Here is a 19,869-nt window from a genome sequence, read left to right as displayed (position 1 = left end):
TACTCTGCCTTCCTCCATTTTGTTGGAGCTGCAGGCCCACTCTTTCTTGACATTGTCTGTACCAAATTTTTTAAAAAAGAAAGAAAAAAGTGATTCAGACGAAGATGCAGAGCTAAAATGCACGATTTTTGTAGTGTTTTTTTTTTACTTCAGGACTATCATGTGTCCAGACAAGCAGAAGCTGGTTCTCTCATTGGTTGTTCCTGTCCAAAGCACACACCATAAATGGTTGTGAATGTGCTGGCCCTCATCTGACTTTATGTGTTTAGAAACGCTTCATGGGCTGTAAAGCAAATACACCCACAGAGATGCCAGGCAGGAATGGTTGAAGCGGGTCAGTAGTATTGAGTCACATGAATAAGGGTTTTCAATGAATGTTGTGTTGTCATGTTTTGTGAATGTCTATATTTTCGGTGCCCTTTAATGGTTAGCAAATAATTGTCTATAAATCACTGATCATTTGTCTAATTATTATAAAACTTTGAGCCCCCTTTGAGTCTCTTTGAATCTCTCATTTATTGTGGTTCTGTGAAGTAGGATTCCTTATTTATAAATCAAATATTTTCGTTGTTAGAGCTTATTTTATTTTATTAAATTTGTTCAAAATGGCGCTCTCAGTGAGTGGCTGCCTTTCATTCAGCTCTGTGTAGTCTCTTACTTTTCTCCTCTTTAAGTATCTATTCTATCCTATGGATATGGACTCATCCACGTTGAGACTTGTCTATTCTAACAAATTTTTACATGCCACAAGAGCAAGGTCTCACATTGGTGTCGTTCCCAGTTTACCCATTGAGGTAAAGAAGCCGTATCGAGGCTGCAGAGCTGGAGCTGAGATCAAAGCCAAGCGGCTAGCAAAAAAGTGGAGATTCAAGCCTGCAGTACGTTCTATGATCATGGGAAACGTAAATTCACTACCAAACATTCACTGACAAAGAACGTGAAGACCTTCAGGGAGTGCAGATTATTGTGCTTTACTGAAAGAAACATGGCTAGCCCTGAGTGTCCCAGATGCTAAAGTGGAGAAGGAGACGCCTCTTGTCACCCTCCCCCCCAACACAACCCACAATAACAGCAGTTCAGGTAAGTGCGGAGCTAAGGAGGCTTGAGCAGGTCTGGATGGAGTATCAACTCATCTTCTGACAGCCTGCGAGTGGGAGATAGGAGACCCTCTACAGTGCATCTTCAACCTGAGCTTGGGGTTGGGGAGGGTTCCAGAACGGTGGAAGACGTCCTGCATTGTTCCAGTCCCAAATAGACCACATCCTCCTGAGCTGAATGACTTCAGGCCGATAGCCCTGACATCACATGCGATGAAGACCATGGAATGGCCTCTGCTCTATCACCTGAGACCACAGGCCCACCACGCACTTGACCCTCTGCAGTTTGCATACCGGAAGAAAATGGGAGTTAAGGACGCCATCATCTTCTTGCTCCACCGATCTCTCGCTCGCCTGGACAGAAGCAGCCGTGCTGTGAGGATTTAGCGCCTTTAACAGCATCCAGCCTCAGCTCCTTAGGAACAAACTGACACAGATGTAAGTAGGATCACACCTGGTGGCATGCGTCATAGACTACCTGACTGGCAGACCTCAGTACATGCAGCTCTAGAACTATAGGTCTGACACTGTGACCAGCAGCATGGGAGCACCACAGGGAACTGTGCTCTCTCCTGTTCTGTTTACCCTGTACACGTCCGACTTTCAGCACAACTCTGAGCTCTGCCATAAGCAGAAGTACGCGGAGGACACGGCCATCGTAGGATATATCAGGAATGGACAGGAGGATGAGTACAGAAAACTGATCCAGGACTTTGTCAACTGGTGCGACATAAACCACCTGAACATCAACACTACCAACACCAGGGAAATGAGGGTGGACTTTAGGAGAAAACGGACACACCCAGTACCTGTCTTCATTAAAGGTGACAGTGTGGAGCTGGTTCACACCTACAAATACCTGGGAGTGCATCTGGATGATAAACTGGACTGGACAGCCAACATAGATGCTCTGTGCAGAAAAGGGCAGAGGCGTCTGTACTTCCTCAGAAGGCTGGCGTGCTTCAATGTATGCAAGAAGCTGCTTCAGACTGTGGTAGCTAGTACCCTGCTGTATGCAGTAGTGTGCTGGGAGAGCAGCCTCAAGAAGAAGGACGCCACATGCCTGGACAAACTGGTGAGGAAGGCAGCCTCTGTGATTGGCACTGAGCTGGACAGCCTGACATGTGTGGCAGAGCAAAGGACACTGAGGAGGCGCCTTTCCATCATGGACAACCAGCATCATCCAATGCACAGCATCATCTCCCGACAAAAGAGCAGTTTCAGTGAGCGATTACTATCACTGCCCTGCTCCACCGAAAGACTGAGCAGATCATTCCTCCCCCATGCCATGCGGCTTTCAACACAACAGAGGGGGAGTGATAAAAATTATTCTATTTGTTATTTTTCATGTCTCTCATGTCTTTCCTTGGTTGTTTTATTTTATTTTGTGATTTAAGTGATTAAGTTCATTATGCCATTTTTGCAGAGCTGCTGGAAATGTGAATTTCTCTTGGAGATCAATAAAGTATCTATGTATCTATCTATCTATCTATCTATCTAGAAAACCTGTTTACAACCTTCTAAATATTGTTTTAACATTCAACGTGAAATAACACATCTATATTCACCTTTACACTCAGAGAAAATGAGCCATGAGAAAATGAGTGTGTGTTGCAATAAATGTGCACCCCAGGGGAGCTGAGTGGCGGGCAGACAGGAAGTGACGTTGGGGGTTCCAGAGTTGAGTTGAGTTTTAGCTTAGAGTGGATTACAGTCGCAGCAGTAGCTGATTATTGTTATTATTATTATGATTATTATGTTTTTGTGATTGTACCTGTTGTGAGATAATTCAAACCTGCCTGTTGTTCCGGCGATCAAGTCTGGGGCTCGTGTGCCTCATCAAACATTACAGGAACATTATTGACACCTAGTGACAAGTGTAGATCACTACAATTGCTACTACAGTATCATTTTTAATGCATCTTCTTAATGCCTTAGTATTTTAGGTCATTTAGCCATTTTTATGCTTGAAAATGCTTAACTGCTTAAAAATGCTTAAAAATATGTAAAATTTGCAGAAATCGAAATTTTTTGGATTAATATTAGGTCATACTCAACCACGAAACAGCGAGATTTATTAACGGATATATTTTTTTCAAACCCTGATAGAGTGAAGCTCCTAAATTCAAACCGCGACCGTGTACGACCGTACATGTATGCTAGCATTTAACCACAACCAATAGGGGGCGCCAGACAAAAACAATTGGTGGTAAAATCATCTGAATTAAAGAGGGATTGTTTAACAGAAAGACCAAGACAGTCTTTCTAAATGGCAGCAGTGTTTGATAAATAAGAAGCTGCACTAATAAAAGACTTTTACATTGACATTTGGATCATTGGATTTCCGTCATTTTTTTTTATTATTTCATCTCAGCAGGAGGACAGCTCAGACCTGAAATGTCAACTCCATTTTGCTAAAGAGGAATCGGCCCTCATGTGCAAGAAGCTGACCAAGCTGGTGAAGGACAGCGATGCCATGAAGGAAGAACTGGCCAAATACAGGTCCTTGTATGGGGACGTGGATGCCTCCATCACTGTGGAGGAGGTATTGATTTCTTGGTCAAATACTGAATGTTTCTACCATAATCCTATCCATTTTAATGTGTATAGTTCCAATAGTATTACTAGTGCAAGAAACAAAATTATGAGGCCAAAAACAACAGGTCAAATTTTGCCAATCCACATGTATTGTGAAGGTAAAACGTCAAAAATGCTATTGATATTGAAATTATATGTGCGTCTCATTTTACAATTCATGTACTTACAAATATATTACACAACATGTATACAATGAGATCTGATTAAAGTAATGAATATAATTCTATTTAACCCCTGTCAGGTCGCTGACTCCCCCCACACTCGTGAGGCAGAGGTCAGAGTTCACCTGAAGCTGGTAGAAGAAGAAGCTAACCTGCTGAGTCGACGCATCGTGGAGCTGGAGGTGGAGAACAGGGGCCTCCGAGCTGAGATGGATGACATGAAAGGGCCACAAGGTACAACATCCATATTAAGCAACTGTAAGCTAATTCAAATTTTGCAGAGCACTACTTCAGATCTCAACCTGGGTCTGAAATGGTCTGTGACAATTATCATCAAAGGGATGGTGCCCGGTGGGATACATTGTGGTCCTCTACGCCTGAAATTCCCTGTAGTATGTCAAAGCAGGGATCTGACATCATATCATACTGTATCTTAAAATATTTGATGAGGTCCAAAATAGTGTATTGGAATTGTGTTGACCAAAATCTAGTCTCGGTGCTGGAGTGTAGACAGTTTTAATAAAAGTGCTGCTCGTCAGCCATTTTGTTTGTCTGTAGCTTTAATGCTGAGCTGTGACTGTCCACGTCCGTGTCTAACAAAGTGCTCCCGTGCACTTTATCCACTTTTTACATTAATTACTGTGAATATGCACTTGTCCAACCTAATAGATGTCATATATCACATACAACCACATAACACTGGAGCGGGACAGGAGGGAGCAAAAGTTAGCAACACTAGCATAGCTATGTGAGCTACAGCGCTAACATTACACTCACATTTTAACAGTAACATTATGCTAGGTTAGCCTATTTGCTGAAGGAAAACAGACATTACTGTTAGAACATCATTAAAAGGTCACTGAGGGTACCTCCAAATTGAATCTACCGTTGTCTAACATCTCTTCTGCTCTTTTTCAGATGGGTCTCAAGAACTTAATAGTGCTAGTGGTGGTCCAGGATCAGCCCCATTTGTCGGTGGAGGCTCTTCATCATCTGAAAACATCATGGAACTCCAGAGGCACCTCCAGTTTGTGGAGGAGGAGGCGGAGCTTCTCAGGAGGTCCCTGATTGAGATGGAGGAACAGAACAAGCTCTTGATGAATGAAATCAATCGCTATAAATCTGAACTGCCTCCACCGACAGCATCCCTATCTTCCAACTCTGTGGTGGTGTCGCTGTCGGAGAGACTGCTGCACGACGGAGTGCTTCACTCCTCCGTGCAAGGGGAGGGAGCCGTGCTCATCAGCCCAGATGTTTCTCCCCAGCAGGAGGAACTCAGAGTAGCCCAGCTTCAGATCGGAGAACTAAGCGGAAAGGTGAAAAAGCTGCAGTACGAGAACAGAGTGCTGCTGTCCAACTTGCAGCGTTGTGACCTGGCTTCCTACCAAACGCCTTCCTCGTCCTCGTCATCCTTAAGAGTGTCACTGGAGACGGATGCAGAGGCTGGAGACTCAGCAGAGTGTCTCCCCACCAGGTAGTGTCATGCTGATATTATTACTTATTGTTTGATTTTGGATTAACTTTGGGGTCTCCCTGTCAATCACTAAAGGCAAATGACATCCTAAGTCGTATGTCAGTCGAGTTTTGGTGTAAGACAGAAGTAAAACCTAAATTATACCTAAATTTACACCTAAGTCACTCATACTGTACACAGAATGCATGAAGCACATATAAAATACAGTAATAAAAAATCAAATCAAAGAATGAAGTCAAACACTGATATAAAAAGAGCGCTTTCATCCCTGTAATTGTCTTGCACACTGAAGGGGTGTTGCAAGGGGAGGCAGAGACAGACTTACTGGGATGACTTGATGATGACCGTGTCGTTTGAGTGACCTGGGTCAGTCATGCAGCCAATGTTGATTCAGATTTTGAAACAATTTTTCTTATTTTTCCTCATCTGTTCCAGTGTCAAACTGTCACCGTAACACCTTCTAATAACTGTTCAGGCAATGTTTTAAGTCACATTTAAATACAACTGTACTCAATTATCCCCGAATTAACAGTGTTTTATAATAAGCCATGTTTCTCCTTTTTCCTTTCAGTCCACCACATCGCAAAGAGCCACTCGGGGTCGAGAATGACTCGCGGCATGACTCGGAGCACAGAAACAACATTTCTGAAACAAAAAGCTCACCATTCAGCCTCCTTGGGCTAAAGGACCATGATGCTTTGCTCATAATGAGGGACCAGGCTCGCTTGGTTTCCACTGCGATACAGCTCCTTACTGCCCCGGAGTCCAACTGCCTGCCATCCTCGCCATCCATCTATCACAAGGCAGCAGAGTCATGTGACCTGGAGAAACCTCAACCTCACTGCCAGGTCTATACACTATAGCTCTGTAGTTAAAGGTCCCATATTATTCTACGTGTCAACAGTTTTAAATAAGTGTCACTGGTCCCACAATAGTGTATTGAAAGTATGTCGTCCGAAGTCTAGCCTAGATGCTGGAATTTAGACAGCTTAAGTGCTTTTCGTAAGTAAGTCCTACTGGGAACTCGCCGTGTTGGTGTCTGTAGTTTTAATGCTAATAAACTTTCTTTGTCCCCTCCTCTGACAGACTGTGTGGCTCCAAGAAGCCAAGAAGTATTTTATCCACTTTTAACATATACACTATAACGCTGCACTTGCCCAACGTAATAGTTGCCATATACTGTATCACATACAACAACATAACATTTAGGAGACAGAGGGACAGGTGGACACAAACGCTAGCAACTCTAGCATAGCTATGTGAGCTACAGTGCTAACATTACACTCCCATTTTAACAGCAACATCATGCGAGGTTATTCGCTATTCGCTGAACACAAAATGATGAAACTTACAACCCCCATGTCTCCACTTGTCAGAGCTCCAGGCTTTATTTTAAGATGTGTAACAAAGCTGTCCTTCATGAAGTGCTGGGTGCATACGTGCATCAGGCGTATCTAGCTAAGGGCAGGTCCAAGGTGATATTATGTCCATGAGGAAGGTTTTTCCTTCATGACATCATGAAAACCCGGAAGCAATATTTGACCGCCTCTTTTCGCAAACGTTTTTTTCTTTTTCTCACATTCGGTACTCATAAACAGGCTTTGGGGACACATATTACTGTTAGAACATAATTAAAAGGTCACTTTTGCATAACAGGGGACCTTTACAGCCTATGAACGAACTGCATCATAAGCCATGTCATTTACTGTACTGTGTTCCCAACAGATCTCAGAGCTTTCTGACTTGGCAGACCGGCCTCTTGTTGGGGCTCTGACCAGCAGGCTCCAAGCCCTCCACAGCCAGCTGCAGGTCTTTGTGGAGCGTGTAGACAGTTTTGGTAAATCCTCACTTGCTGTAGGTGAGGGCCAGCCTCCCTCGACCTCACCTGCCAATCTCTCACCTTCCTCTAAAGACGAGCACGTTGCACCGAAGACTGCAGCTGAGAAGGTAAAAGACATTCACTGTAACTCCTTGTCCTTCCTTTTCATTTTCTTGTTACTTTTAAGCTTTTGTCTTTGTTATTTACACATTTTTAGTTATTTTGCACTTGCTGATCACACTATCTCCAAATCCTTTCTCATCATAGGAATGGATTTACAATGAATACTCAAATCTAACTACATAAAAATGATCCATTCTTTTAGGATTTAGCTATATCCAAAAAAATGCAACTTTTTATAAAGTAAGACTCTTTCTGTGGCATGATGTTGATTCACAGCCTAACCCAATTTGTTTTTTGCTGCTGTAGGCCTCAAATGGATGTATATACAAATGGATGTTATTATACATGCACTTCAAAATCCCCAGACTTATATGTGTACAGATGTACTGTAATAATATAATTTATGATTTTTTAAATACATTTTCCAAACAACATATCAAAGTAAAAAACAAATCTGTAAAATCGGGACTGCAACTCTAGTCAAATATCTTCAGACTTATTTGTGTACCTCTGTACTGTATAACACACTGGAAAAAATAAGACAAAAACACCTGTATCATATGTTAATATGACTATATTTATAATACTGTATATATATTACATATATACCTTTTAACTAGGGCTGTCAAATGATTTTTAATTGAATTAATCACGGTTTTCAAATTAATTAATCATGATTAATCACCTTGTCACACTATGTCTGAAATATGCAGAGGTTTACTGTATTTTATTGAACGAAAGATAAATGACAGGGCAGGATTATATACTGTATATTTGTATGTATCAACAGCCCCAAATAAACAGAAAATTGAAATCAAGTTAAGAGATGGCACACGTCTGAAATATTATATTATATTGTTGTTGTGAGCAATGAGGAGTTGCGTTCAAAGACACCACATCATGTAAGTTGAATTCACATGTTTTGAGTAAATTTTCTGGGATTTTAAGAATACTTAAATGCAGCAAATTGTACTTCCGCATTAAGAGTTACAAAGTGAGTGATAAGAATTCCCACTTATTGCTTTTCTTTGTATTTCTGTTTATTTATACCACACATGCACGCATAATAAAGACGTTTTTGTGATGTTCGAAGTGTCCGTGAAAGCATCTTGCGGTCTGTCTAGTGACAGTGAGGAAGTGTCATTGCAATGACGAATGGACTAGAGACGTGTTTTTTTTTTAGTTGGAGATACTATATGGTGTTGGAATTGCACTGCTAGTGATGTGTTCAGGTCAGAATAAAGTTATAAAAGAGCGTCAGACTTTGTGTGACTCTGTGGGGAGCTACACTGTGCCGCCATCTGTCGTCATAACAGAGAGGCGTGGCTTGCCATGATGCGTATGCGCTAATTATGCAAAAAAGTAATTAATTAAATAAATTAGTTACCGCTGTTAATGCACTATTTTTGACAGTCCTACTATTAACATTTTGATAGATATAGTCTAGATATAGTCATACTCACCTGAAAGCATGGCAAGGGGTTTGGAATCAGTCCTCACTTGAGGGATTGGACTTTATTCCACTCTTGCCTTGCCCGCAGCGAGAGGCTACGGACAGGGGTGGCAATTCTTGTTGCTCCCCAGCTCAGGGCCTGTACTTTGGAGTTTAACCTGGTGAACGAGAGGGTGGTTTCCCACCGCCTTCGGGTGGGGGGGATGGGTCCTGACTGTTGTTTGCGCTCATGCGCCAAACAGCAGTTCAGAATACCAACCTTTTTGGAGTCCCTAGAGGGAGTACCTGAGAGTGACTTCAACGCTCACGTTGGCAGCGATAGTGAGACCTGGGGGGAGGAACAGCCCCCCTCATCTGAGCCAGAGAGGTGCTTTTTATTGGACTTAATTGCTCATATCACAGATTGTCCATAACAAACACCATGTTCAAGCATAAGGATGTCCACATGTGCACTTGGCACCAGGACACCCTGGGCCACAGTTCAATGATCGACGTCGTGGTCCTGTCATCAGACTTGTGGCCATATGTTTTGGTGAATGTGAAGAGAGGGGCGGAGCTGTCAACCGATCACCACCTATCAGAAGGAGTTTCAAATCCCACCTCCGGGAGAGCTTCCACCATGTTCCGAGGGAGGCAGCTGACATTGAGCTCCAGTGGGCTATGTTTTGTGCCTCCATTGTCGAGGCAGCTGATCGGAGCTTTGACTGTAAGGTGGTCAGTGCCTGTCGTGGCAGAAATCCGGTAGGAGTCCCCGGGGAAGACCCAGGACATGTTGGAGAGACTATGTCTTTCAACTGGCCTGAGAACGGCCCGAGATCCACAGGGAGGAGCTGGACAAAATAGCCGGTTAGCGAGAAGTCTGGGCTTCTCTGCATAGGCTGCTGCCCATGCGGTCTTAGATAAGATGAAGAGAATAGATGGATAGATTCTTTCATCACTCAAAATTACAGGCCGTGCCTTTAAGGCCATCTTTGTAAACGTTTCAAGTATTCCCATTGATTAAGGGGAATGTAATATAAAATAAACAAAATTCCCAGAGCTGTTTTAAAAAGTTACCATGGATTGGGCAACTAATCATCATTATTACCGTAATTTCCGGTGTATAAGTCGCTGTTTTTCTTCAATTTTGAACCCTGCGACTTCTACAGTGGTGCGGCTAATTTATGGCTACATTCTGATCTTGTGACATCTTCTTTACTTCAGAACTACTGCTAATTGTTTAGCTACTGTGCCGCTTGTGAGTCGGTGAGGAAACTGTAGCTCTTTGGCAGGAGTCAATCACAAGCTATCAGTGCATTCACCACGAGCCTGTCAACCCACTGGAAATCACAGGAGGTCATTATATACAGTGGTGTGAAATACTGTCTGCCCCCTCCCTGATTTCTTAGTTTTTGCATGTCTGTCACACTTAAATGTTTCAAATCATCAAACACATTTAAATATTAGTCAATGACAACACAAGTGAACACAAAATGCAGTTTTAAAATGAAACTTTTTATTATTAAGGGAGAAAAAAAATCCAAACCTCCATGGCCCTGTGTGAAAAAGTGATTGCCCTCCCGTTAAAACGTGACTTAACTGAGATTAATTGAGATCTATCAATCTGGAAAAGCTTGTACAGTATATAGCCGTTTCTAAAGCTTTGGGAGTTCAATGAACCATAGTGAGAGCCATTATCCATAAATGGCGAAAACATGGAACAGTGGTGAACCTTCCCAAGAGTGGCCGGCCAACCAAAATCAGCCCAAGAGCGTAGCGACGACTCATCCAAGAGGTCATAAAAGACCCTACAACAAGGTCCAGAGAACTGCAGGCCTCACTTGCAAAAAGAACATTAAGGCTCATCTCAATTTTGCCAGATAACATCTTGATGGTCCACAAGACCTTTGAGTAATGACCTCCTGCAATTTCCAATGGGTTGACAAGCTCGTAGTGATTTTTTTCATAGCTCATGATTGGCTCCGATCAAATATAGAGCTGCCTGGTATTTACGGACTTGTGCGTGCCACAAAATACCATTTTATGACATGGACATGTGCTACCTTTAGTCCAGGCCAGCTTATTATATGTGCAGATCTGTTTTTTTCTCTAAATTTTGTGAGTGCGGCTTATACACCAGAATTTACGGTAGCGAATTAGGAGACCAAAAAAAGCTTATAGTTTGCCTTAAATGTCCCTAAAAACAAAAGCAAAGTCTTGATTGTTGAAGTTAATTTAATTACATTATTTTTAGCAGGCAATTCTGTGCAACATTGTGCAGTTAAGTAAATAATTGAACCTTATTGTAGACTCCATTAGAGGCCACTTCTGAGTGCAAACACCCCTACGCTTCTCCCCCCCCTTTTCCCTTTCTTTCTCTCTGCATGGGCACCATAATTTTCTGCACTTCTTTCATCCCCTCCTTCCCTTCTTTTTAAACTTCCGTCCCTTCTTTTTAAACTTCTGTCTCTCTTTCTCTTGCACTTTTCACACTCCTGCATGTCCATCACATATCATTTCTTCCTCCTCCACCTTGGCACTGTCCTCTCGTCCTAAAACTCACTGACCTTTCATCCTTTCCCTCCTTTCTGTCATCCTGGGTATTTTCCTCCTTCACTCAGCCTTTCATCCTTCCCTCTATTTTGCTCTTTTTTCTCTTCTCCACTCTCTCCTTCTCCTCTCTGACCAAGCTCTTTTTCCTCTACATTCTGTTTTTTGTCTTGTGACACCCACCAATTATTATTTTTCTACACGTGCGTGTTTGTCAAATTGTTGTTTGTCTTTTTGCTTTTCCACATTCTCTTGTCACCTTTTATGAGTTCTTCTTTTGTATGTTTGTTTTTCATTTCTTTCTCCATTGACTCGCCCATGCACGAAATGCAGCAGCAACCTGATTGTAGGGACCAGTCGCAGCCCGAGGTCAAAGGTGAAGGAGAGAAGAAAGGCCATAGAGACGATAGCAATGCGACAGGAAACAAGTACACAGAGACAGGAGATGATGCACTGGTAAAGTACACTACAACACAATTATTTCCTACTTTTGATAGTGAACACACAGTCACATTACAGTCATCCCTCACTACATCGTGGTTTGAACATCGCTCCCTCACTGTATCATGTTTTTTCAAAAATTCATGAATTAATAAATGAGTGCTGTTTCGTGGTTGACTGTGGCCTATTATTAGTCAAAGTCATATGTAGTTTTCTGGTCACTGGCCGTCAATGTCACATTGATCACATATTACCTTACATCATATTACCTTAACTTGCACTGGGAAGTCAGCCATGGATGCAGAGTCTGATAAGACATAGTGAAAAAAATTATCCTCCCAATCCAAGTGGACGTGCTACATTTTTGGCTTCGTACTTTGTCCTTCTTCCCCACTCAGTTTCAAACTCTTTCTTAAGTTTAGACTAAATAAATTGGAGGGTATGTAGTTAGCTCAGTAGTTTGCTATGCTTAAAGCAGCAGCCGTCTTTTATGTCCCTGCAGAGATTCCATAGCCAGCACGTAAGAGTTATGCAATGTGGTGTAAACAAAGCCAGCAGTAGTGCAGCAGTGTCCATTATTATACAAATGTATGTGTATGTATGCCAAATGCATGTTAGACTGGCTGCCCTGTATATCAATCAAGTGACAAACTTCATAGGATGGATGATAGAAACTTCTGAGGATGGATGATAGGCTGACGTTTTTTGTTTTTTTTTAATGCCATACGATCGACCCACATTAGATTTGAGATGCTACAACAACAAGGAACTTTCCCAATGCTAATGTGTGAGTTGTTATGTCTTATTAGAGCTTATCACGTATCGATATTGTAGGTAATACGAGTATAAAGGTGACTACAGGGGTGTTATTTCATGTCTACGGGGCTCTAATAATGTTAAAAAACGTTTTTACAAGGTCATAAACAGGTTTGCCCTAACTACGAAATTATTCAGTTTATTAATATCGAATCCTACTTTGCAGAAATTCACTTAAGCGGTCACGTTCGGAACCAGTTAATTCCAATAAACGAGGGACGACTGTACATTCAATTTACGGCATCTGATATTTAACACAGAGTAAGGATACACATTCTTCCTTGTCCACTCTCTCCTCACATCTTTGTTTTTCATGATTCACTAAGCCCGTTCAGTCTGGTGATCCACATGCTGACTTGAACGATGATGAGATGGAGAAGGAGAGGAAGGCCCAGAGAGAAATCACACGCAGACTATCACAGGTCAGACGGAAGAATAATATCTACATGTAATCACAAACATCAGTCAATCGGGTCAAATCTTCAGTTTACATACATAAAATGACAAAACCGGGATTTCTTGCCAATTTCTGGTGGTATTACTAATTTGCTCCCCTTTTTACAACTGGAAATTTTCATCAAAAACTAAAATGAAACCTCCACCAAGGCTAAACAATCCTAATTGGCAATAGCATTAAATTGCACACCTTCATGGATGCCCACTGAATATGCCAGGATTGCGTCACTAAGACACACACATTATTCGTACAGAAATTGATATATACACTTAGAGTGAAAAACATCCCTAGATGTGCAACTTTTTTCAGATTTTGTCTAAAAAGAGATTTTCCAGAAATCTAAGACTTTTGACCAGACTTGTCCCTTCCTACTGCAGAAATACTAGTCATAGATCCTCTACATTACAAGAGCTTTCTGCTGTTTTTAAGGACCTACTCACAAATGCAAGTCGAAGAGCCACTATATAACAGGACAGGAGTGTTGTACTTTTTTTAAAGACCTACCACAAAAAAAGCACTGGTCAAAGATCCTCTACATCCCCCAGGGGTATGCCATTTGTAATATGGGGTACGTGAATAATAATGAAAAACAATTAGCGCCTCTCACTCACAATTACAAGTGCGCCTGAGCGCCTCAGCGCAAGGATAACGGAGCAGAAAGGAGACACATCATGAAGTTGGTAATTGCTCTGTGTGCATCATATGAAGAAATAAATAAGTTTGATGATTGTTTTGTACATTAAGAGATTTCAATTAGATTGGTGTTCCAATCTGTAGCAACGGTGAAAACTTGTCACTATGAGTGGGGATTCCCCCCAAAATGAGGCTTTTGTCAAGGTCAAAGTCAAAGGCGTCTCATTGACACTATTCCCCTCTGTGTTTCAACCTCTCAGCTCCAGGAGGAGCAGCAGAAGGCTCTGCTCCGTCGGGACTTCCAGCTGCAGAGTTTGGGCCTGCAGGCTCGGCTCCAGCAGAAGTTGTGGGGCCAAGAGAGGACCCTCCTGGTGCAGGAGTCTCAGCACCTCAAACAAGCTCTGCTCCTGCTCAGCCTCAAACTACGTTGCTTCCTTAAACACTGGAGGCTGGGCTGCAAGAAGGACGCAGAGTGGAAAGACATACTGGAGGTACGAGCGTCATGCGACCTTACTGTTGTATGCACGCATGTGGAATTGCATGCGGAATTCATGTGGAATTGCAGCATTGGACGAAACAGTATAGGGCAGTGCCCCACCTCGCTGAGGTGTCAGGGGCCATGTGAGGCAGGGGGTCTATGCTCAGAAAATGTCATACAGTGGTTTGTACAGATAAATAAATAAATATGGGGGGGCATGACAGAAAATAATTGAGAACCACTGTTGTAGGATGACAAATGATAACATAAAATATATATATACACATATACATACATGCATATATATAAATATATACTGTATATATACTGTATAAACACTCAACAAAAATATAAACGCAACACTTTCTGTCTGTCTGTCTATGATGTTAATTTTAAGTTAATGGTGTATAGCATCTAAGAACTATGTAATATATATCCTTTTTTATGGCAAAAAGTGGGTCACAGTCTCTCTTCTTCCTGTCACTTTCACACTCATGACCTGGAGAGACATGATTTAAAAAAAATATATACACTAAGTCCCCAACTAACGAACACAATTCGTTCCAGACGACCGTTTTTAAGTCGAATCGTTCTTAGGTAGGGGAAAAGGTAATATTACCAAAATATAGGTACTACATGTACATGTATACATATACAGTATATGTGTATGTATGTAAATATGAGTTTGGATGTAGTAGTAATATTAAACAAGGATAATTAATGAAAAAACAATAATAAAAATGATATAATAATACGTAATGATAAATGTTATTTACCTTTGAAGAGGAGTGGTCGTTGGTGGTGGAGGAGGCGGAGATATTGAAAAAAGGACAAATCGTGTCTTTAGACTCTTCTAAAAGAGGTAGTGTTCCGTGGGTGGTGTAGAATTATAAGCAGGCCTATTAACTCTTCATAAACTTTAATCACAAGCTGTGCCAGGTTGCATGTACAGCTAAAATTTAGCTTTTCTTCAGTCTCCTCCCACTGGTCTTAATCGCCTGTTGGTCCCATTAGCAGTGTCACAGTGCCCTCTACTGGTCAAGCATGTGAAATATGGACTTAAATATAAATAATGATGGGCTTATAAGGAAAAACACATGAAAAAATAGACCAGTCGGCTTGTGTTCGTATCTACGAGTGTTCACACGTCGGATGTTCGTTAGTAGGGGACTTAGTGTATATATATGAATTTTTTTATGTATTTTCTTCTATTTTGTCTTAGAAATATTGCTCTAGTTCTTGAAAAGGAGGTGTTTCACATTCACATTAATACCTTACTTTGATTTGTGGTTGCCTCTTTAGTCTCAGCATTATGGTTACCTGCTGCAAAATCCAGCTGACATTTTAGTGACTCTTATTAAACTGTCATTCGAGTAAATTCTAATTTTGAATATTAGATATTGTAATATATTAGAGTTAACCTTTGTCAGAAGGCTGATGACCATGAACTATTCAGTAATTGCATTTTAATGCAACATTTCGAAATTAAAGCCCTGTGAGAAAGCTTTGAAATGACTCTCATTTGTTCTGAATTTAGACTAATGTTAAAAAAGAATGCCTCTGTTACCAGTCCAGCATTTAATTATTCAAAGACGTAGGCGTTTTTTTCAAATATGATGTGGTATTTCAAAATTAAAGCCTCATTTATCATTACTTCTTGCTTTATTATGATAGTGTATTTGACTATGAGGGTATATTTAAATGAATGGCTGAGCTAAATGACGATTCTGATTGGCTTCCTAGATAAACAACCTGAAGGACCTCTACCTTTTACTGGGGGAAGACAACCTGACAAGCCCTGCACATCTAACTGAGGAAAAGGCTGACACAGATGAACACGCGCTTGGTCCGGCAATCAAGGTGTGTCCCATAAACACATTCTCATCTATAAGAACATACATTTAAAGGAAAACAACATTTATTTATTTTGTTCATCATCTACAATAAGACATGAATACACATGTTTTTTTCTCTTTTCTAAATATATAAAAACAGCTGAAAAGAGACTAATGCATGTAATGGGACACACATATGCCACCTACATAGCCCGCTATTAAAACACCTCCAAAAACCTCCAACAACATTTTAGCGTTTTATATCCATGCTGTAACCATGTAGCAACAGGCACATTGGTGATAACATGCAATACAGTATTTTGCTGTAGTCATTTTAAGCATTACCAGAACTTCCTTCCTGGCCTCCTTGATTTCACATAGCAGCAGAAACTAACACCTACACCTAGCGTTAACTTTTCCAAACTCAAAAACAAAAACACAGCAGCAGTAGCGGGAGCTCTAATATGCGGCGTTACCTTTCCGTAGTGGCCTGGGGCATTGTGAGCGAGGCGCTCTGAGCGAGTATATAGTCACTAGCCTTTAGCTAGCCGGTGTGCTGTGGCAAGGTGTCACTACGCCAGTAACATCCTGTAATTCTTCAGCGTAACAATGTTAATAATAATAACAATGTTACTGTAGCTTGGTTAATATGCATGTCAAATTATATGTCAATAGAGCATTGTTTGCCGTTTTTGGAGTTTTTTTCAGAAAGCTTTATAGGCGGAATAGGTGCTTCCCATTACATGCAATCTTAGCTGCGTCTTTTTAGCTGTTTTTATATATTTAGAACGCACAGAAAAGAGAGACAGATGTGTTCATGTCTCACCTAAGGATTGTGGATGATGGGCAAAATTCCAAAAAAGTGCAGTTTTCCTTTAACACAGATTCCTGTTTTTTCACTCTATAGTTGAGCACTGTGAGCAGCACCCTGGCAGAACTGAAGGTGGCACTGCAGGATCTGAGCAGCGAGCTGCGCCAGGAGCGACAAGGCTCCCAGGAGCTAACACAGCAGTTTGCCAAGGCCAAGGCATCATGGGAAGTGGAGAGGACGGAACTCAAGAGCCTCATCACTCAGGTGAGGAAAAAGCAATAACGGTAATAATAACAATAATAATAGTCACACATCCATTTCCATTGCATTACTTGTGCAATTCAGTTAACAGTGCACCCAGCTGCTTTTCCATCCTGACATTTTCAACACCTGTAGTCGCCATGGTTACGCAGCATTCAAGCAGATGGACACTCTGATCACATAACCATCGTCACATGTGTCCACTATGTCTTATGCATGAGGGAAATAATGAAATTACAGTCTATGATATTATTATTTACTGCATGTTTCCAGTTAGTCAGAAAATGACATTATATGGAGTATTCTTTTTATGTGTCTGTTAACTGTAATTTTCATCCATGTAAAATGTAATATGATATGATGTGATGTTATATATGATATGATATTTTTATATCACTTTACAAAGAGCTTGTCAGGTTTCGGCAGAGCTTACAGGAAAAAAGCATGTGATGTATATTTATCACAATAACAATTCATAATAAATTATACTAATGGAAATGATTAAAAAATAATCATACTTAGTGTTTTTATAACAACTGTCTTCCCGGAAAACATAATAAAAAATGTTGGTAATGAATTTTCTATACATAGTGTTATTAACAACAATAACAACACAACAACAACAATAATAATATCATTTGATAACAAAGTAGAATAATATATAATGGTTAGTATTTTGAAAACACTACAAAGAGCTCATAGAAAAATCATCATTTGCATTTTTATTTTTTTATAATAATATTTTTAAATTAATAATACAGAGTAGAGAATAATACAAATAAAATTAAATAAGTGTAACATTTCACAAAGACGTTACAGGGATTTTTTTTTTCATATTTCTTTAAATGCAGCTGAAAAAAATAAATAAAACAACAACCAAAAAGGTAGCAATAGCTGGTTAATAAACAAAACTTTTCAAAAGTATCGGTAATTCTGACTGATAGGTAGTAAACAAGACTCATACACCAGCATATGCTAGTCATTTCTTTAAATGGCCGTGCTTGTAACACATCAACAGTAAACCGTGTCTAAACATGGAGCTCATCAGGCCAACTTCAACATTAACCAATAGGACTCTGTTGCCATAGGAGACAGAATTTGCACACCAGGGCCACACAGCCACTGTGTGAAAATGATAGGCCTCTACCCTGGGCTGTGTGGACTTACACGGAGGTTCTGACGCGGGCTGGGAAAGAGGGAAAAGCAGAGAGCTCAGCTACTCATAAAAAATTCAAGTGATCCCACCTACGAGCTCTGTGACATTGCGTCCAATTTATGGGGAGTGCAGAAGGAGGGCGAGAAAGCTGTTAGGATAAGAAGGCATGGGTGAGGAAGATTGTTTATAGGTAGAGCGGTGAGAAGGAAGGCCAGCCAGCAGAGCATTTGGAACACTTTTTTATGGGCCAGTCTGTATGGACAAAAGTATCAGGACAGGAAGTGAAAATAGAAGGAATGCCGTTCTAACACTGTTTTTGTGGGAATTTTTGTACTAGCATCTGGAAGAACAATTGTGAGGTCAACCTAAATGTGTTGGATCATCTTTTTCCACACCAGTCTCATCAAAGCATGCCTCTATAGACCTTGATTTGTGCATTGGGAACCGAAAAGCGCCATGCCTAAACTAAGATGTGAGCTAAGATTCCGATGGAGCACTGACCCAAATATAAAAAAGTTGTCTCATATTCAGGGTCGAGAGATTTACACAGGCAGACCAGAAGGTGGTGTTGAGTAACGACTCCCCAAGGAAGCTTTTCTTCCTGTCACTCACCCGCACACACACATCAGTGATCTGAAGCGATGCAGCGGTGACATACAGGCGTACTGGAAAAGTGTCTTAAAGGTTTTTAACAAGTTAGAAAACAACAAAGGAGGAGTTATGCTAATTTTAAGATAATGTGATGAATGATGCATTATGAATCTGAAAATCTGATACTATTTTTAACTATAATTTACTACAAGTTGTTATTTAATTGATGTTGAAAACATGATTTTAAAAAGTTTCAGTTTGCCTTTTTCGTCTTTGATTTTGTCTTAACATTGGTCTTGAGGTGTTTCAGGTCAGTATACAGTAGTCTGTTTGTTAGTCATATTAAAATATATATTATTTAGGGGTATTAAATTAAAGCACTAACTGTGGTGAATGAATTGCAGTCATATTTAGTGTGTTATATTTTTATCACGTTTCTATAACTTTAGTGTTTCTGTATGGGAGTTGCCTTTTTATTAAATCTATTTTGTGGGTGGAAAACAATGGTCAGTCACACCCTAAAGTGGACATTAATTGGCTGTCAGTGTTTGGGCTTGTTTAGCATCAGCTGATAGGCTCCCGTTTTAGTTGAAAGGACAAGGTGAAGAGCGGAGAGGAGATGTAAAAATGGAGGAAAATGTGAGCGTTGGTGGTCCACTGAATGGGATATGTACATTTCAAAAACACTCTGACAGCATCATTAATGAGAGTAGAGCGATATGCCTTGTTTTAGGACTGCATCTGTTTGAATTTGTTCATATTATTAAATGACTTTATAAAGCCACTTTTTTGTTATATACCAATCTTTTGATCTGCCATAATAATGTAATTTAAAATGAAATGACCTCAAGTTGAGGGCTTTTCGCAGCAATTTTTAGGTGAGACTACAAAAAAGGATTAAGTAGATCAATTAATTACAGATCATGATAAATTAATCTTCAGTTTTTATTCTCTTGACAGCACTGTTATTATTATGGTTATTGTTTCGTTGCCGAGTAAGACAACTTAACAAACTTCTGAGTGCGCTAACTGTGAATGAGTAGCCCATGGGTGAAGGAAATTCCTGGCAGCACCCCTGACCACAGGTTTGCCACCCTTCCTTTCAATGTACTTTATTTGACCATATTTCTGTGATT

At 40.6% G+C, this 19,869-nt stretch overlaps 1 protein-coding gene across 7 annotated transcripts in view; it reads left to right on the top strand.

Moving 5' to 3' along the window:
* soga1 (suppressor of glucose, autophagy associated 1) overlaps positions 1-19,869 on the top strand; it is a 111,111-nt gene that overhangs the window by 74,174 nt on the left and 17,068 nt on the right. For 3 of the 7 annotated variants that reach the window (XM_054785912.1, XM_054783357.1, XM_054780799.1), the window contains exons 6-15: positions 3,472-3,642; positions 3,937-4,090; positions 4,775-5,330; positions 5,902-6,178; positions 7,056-7,277; positions 11,588-11,710; positions 12,838-12,933; positions 13,862-14,092; positions 15,823-15,939; positions 16,822-16,989. In XM_054785912.1, coding sequence (XP_054641887.1) covers positions 3,472-3,642; positions 3,937-4,090; positions 4,775-5,330; positions 5,902-6,178; positions 7,056-7,277; positions 11,588-11,710; positions 12,838-12,933; positions 13,862-14,092; positions 15,823-15,939; positions 16,822-16,989 — 2,115 coding nt within the window. The remainder of the gene's footprint in view (positions 1-3,471; positions 3,643-3,936; positions 4,091-4,774; positions 5,331-5,901; positions 6,179-7,055; positions 7,278-11,587; positions 11,711-12,837; positions 12,934-13,861; positions 14,093-15,822; positions 15,940-16,821; positions 16,990-19,869) is intronic. The other 4 variants (XM_054784234.1, XM_054781666.1, XM_054782511.1 and 1 more) reach the window with 3 other exon arrangements.

Source organism: Dunckerocampus dactyliophorus, chromosome 1 (genome assembly GCF_027744805.1).
Source record: "Dunckerocampus dactyliophorus isolate RoL2022-P2 chromosome 1, RoL_Ddac_1.1, whole genome shotgun sequence".
NCBI classification, from domain to species: Eukaryota; Metazoa; Chordata; class Actinopteri; order Syngnathiformes; family Syngnathidae; genus Dunckerocampus; species Dunckerocampus dactyliophorus.
This window is presented reverse-complemented; position numbering and strand designations above follow the sequence as displayed.